Source organism: Schizosaccharomyces cryophilus (genome assembly GCF_000004155.1).
Source record: "Schizosaccharomyces cryophilus OY26 unplaced genomic scaffold supercont4.1, whole genome shotgun sequence".
Taxonomy (NCBI): Eukaryota; Fungi; Ascomycota; class Schizosaccharomycetes; order Schizosaccharomycetales; family Schizosaccharomycetaceae; genus Schizosaccharomyces; species Schizosaccharomyces cryophilus.
The window spans coordinates 77276-78673 of NW_013185624.1; the positions used below are offsets into that span (position 1 = coordinate 77276).

The 1398-nt window shown below is 37.8% G+C and overlaps 2 protein-coding genes across 2 annotated transcripts in view; both read right to left on the reverse strand.

Moving 5' to 3' along the window:
* The window catches only part of SPOG_05687 (uncharacterized protein), a gene marked incomplete at both ends in the record, with an annotated part of 1684 nt that extends 572 nt beyond the window's left edge, over positions 1-1112 (reverse strand). Inside the window, 3 exons of the mRNA XM_013166660.1 lie at positions 84-473; positions 544-642; positions 770-1112. Coding sequence (XP_013022114.1) covers positions 84-473; positions 544-642; positions 770-1112 — 832 coding nt within the window. The remainder of the gene's footprint in view (positions 1-83; positions 474-543; positions 643-769) is intronic.
* A 45-nt stretch (positions 1113-1157) lies between these two features.
* SPOG_05688 (uncharacterized protein) lies at positions 1158-1358 on the reverse strand (the record flags this gene model as incomplete). Its single annotated transcript, XM_013166661.1, has 1 exon — positions 1158-1358. The coding sequence occupies one exon, from the start codon at positions 1356-1358 to the stop codon at positions 1158-1160; it is 201 nt and encodes a 66-aa protein (XP_013022115.1).
* Positions 1359-1398: the final 40 nt, after the last annotated feature.

The following is a 1398-nucleotide window of genomic DNA, read 5'->3' on the forward strand; positions in this document are numbered from 1 at the left end:
GACACGCTGACAATAACAACCATTCAATAAAATGGGCATAGCATAAAAACATTACTTTGTATGATCGTTCAAAGTCGGAGAACCTGTGTCTCCAAAAGTTTGCATCTCTATTTCTTGCTCTCTTGCAGAATGCCCAACAGACTTTTTTGAATGATTTGCTTTGGTATGAATTTTCCCAAAAGGAGAACTTGGCACTTCAATATTGTTAGGTGTACTTGTTGGGGTCTCGACCCTAGCATCTAGCTCGTCAAGTTCAACGAAGTTTGTTGAATCTGGATCATTCCCAAAGCTTTGATTAGTTGTATATCCGAAAATGATTGTCAAAGGCAGTATAAATTTTCTCCAGAAGTATGGAAATATTCTTCCTAAGACACGGTCTAAGAGATACTCAGAGAAATGTCCTAAACTACGCCCTAGAAGCACAGCCAAATCTGGAACCATAGATATACACCAAACGATGATGTCCAATACAACTAAACGCTCAAGTTAGCAAGAAATTCAACGTACTTCAATTTGCTTTTCCGATGAATGCAAATCACTTACGAGAAATCAAAACAGCGGAAATAAAAAATAAGACTAAAATCAATCCACCAAGCAAAGGTAAAGCAATTTCCTTAGACAAAGATGAATCCTTTATAAACTCTGACAATTTGTCAGAATATTTGAAAAGTAAAAAGAAAATAAAAGCAGCCGTATAAAGATAACACATAAAACATCGAAAATATCCTGCTTCTTTCAATGTGCCCGCTGGTGCTAGTCGGGGACGTACCGGCATGCAGATGCAATCGAGGATACAGCTTCCCCCATGATCTGTCTGGCACGGGTTCTGCCATGCGTCCATGCACTTCATTCGTATGGACTTGATTATCATCAGATTCGTCTGTATTACTCAGTTGAAGTTGTTTATAGGTAGGAGGAATAGGTGTAAACAAACCCTTCTCCAAGTCATCTCCACTGTTATAACAAACTTCTGAGTAACTTGGCAAATCCAATTGAACTGAGCTTTTCCTCAAAATGTCGTATTCAGAGAAATTGGTGTCGTTGGGTTTCATTTTTCCTACGTTATTGTCATTTTTCCAAGCTTCGTTCGTCCATTCTCGCTTTTCACTCATAAATGAACATGAAGTCTTATGTATCCGAGTTTAGCAGTTTTTCCCTTATATTAGCATTAGGTAGCTCTCTTTCTTGCTCCAATTGAGGTTTGTTTTGTGCAAAAAGAGAATGCGACGATGAGATGGGAAAAGGCATTTCTTTCTCTTTTGTGAAACGTGACGATACTTTGCAAAATGAAGTTTAGTACATATTTGCTGTACCCCACTATCTATAAGATTTGGCACTGTAACGATAATCAAAGACATCCTTATACAACTTCTGCTAATTGCGTTTCTTTTCGTTAAA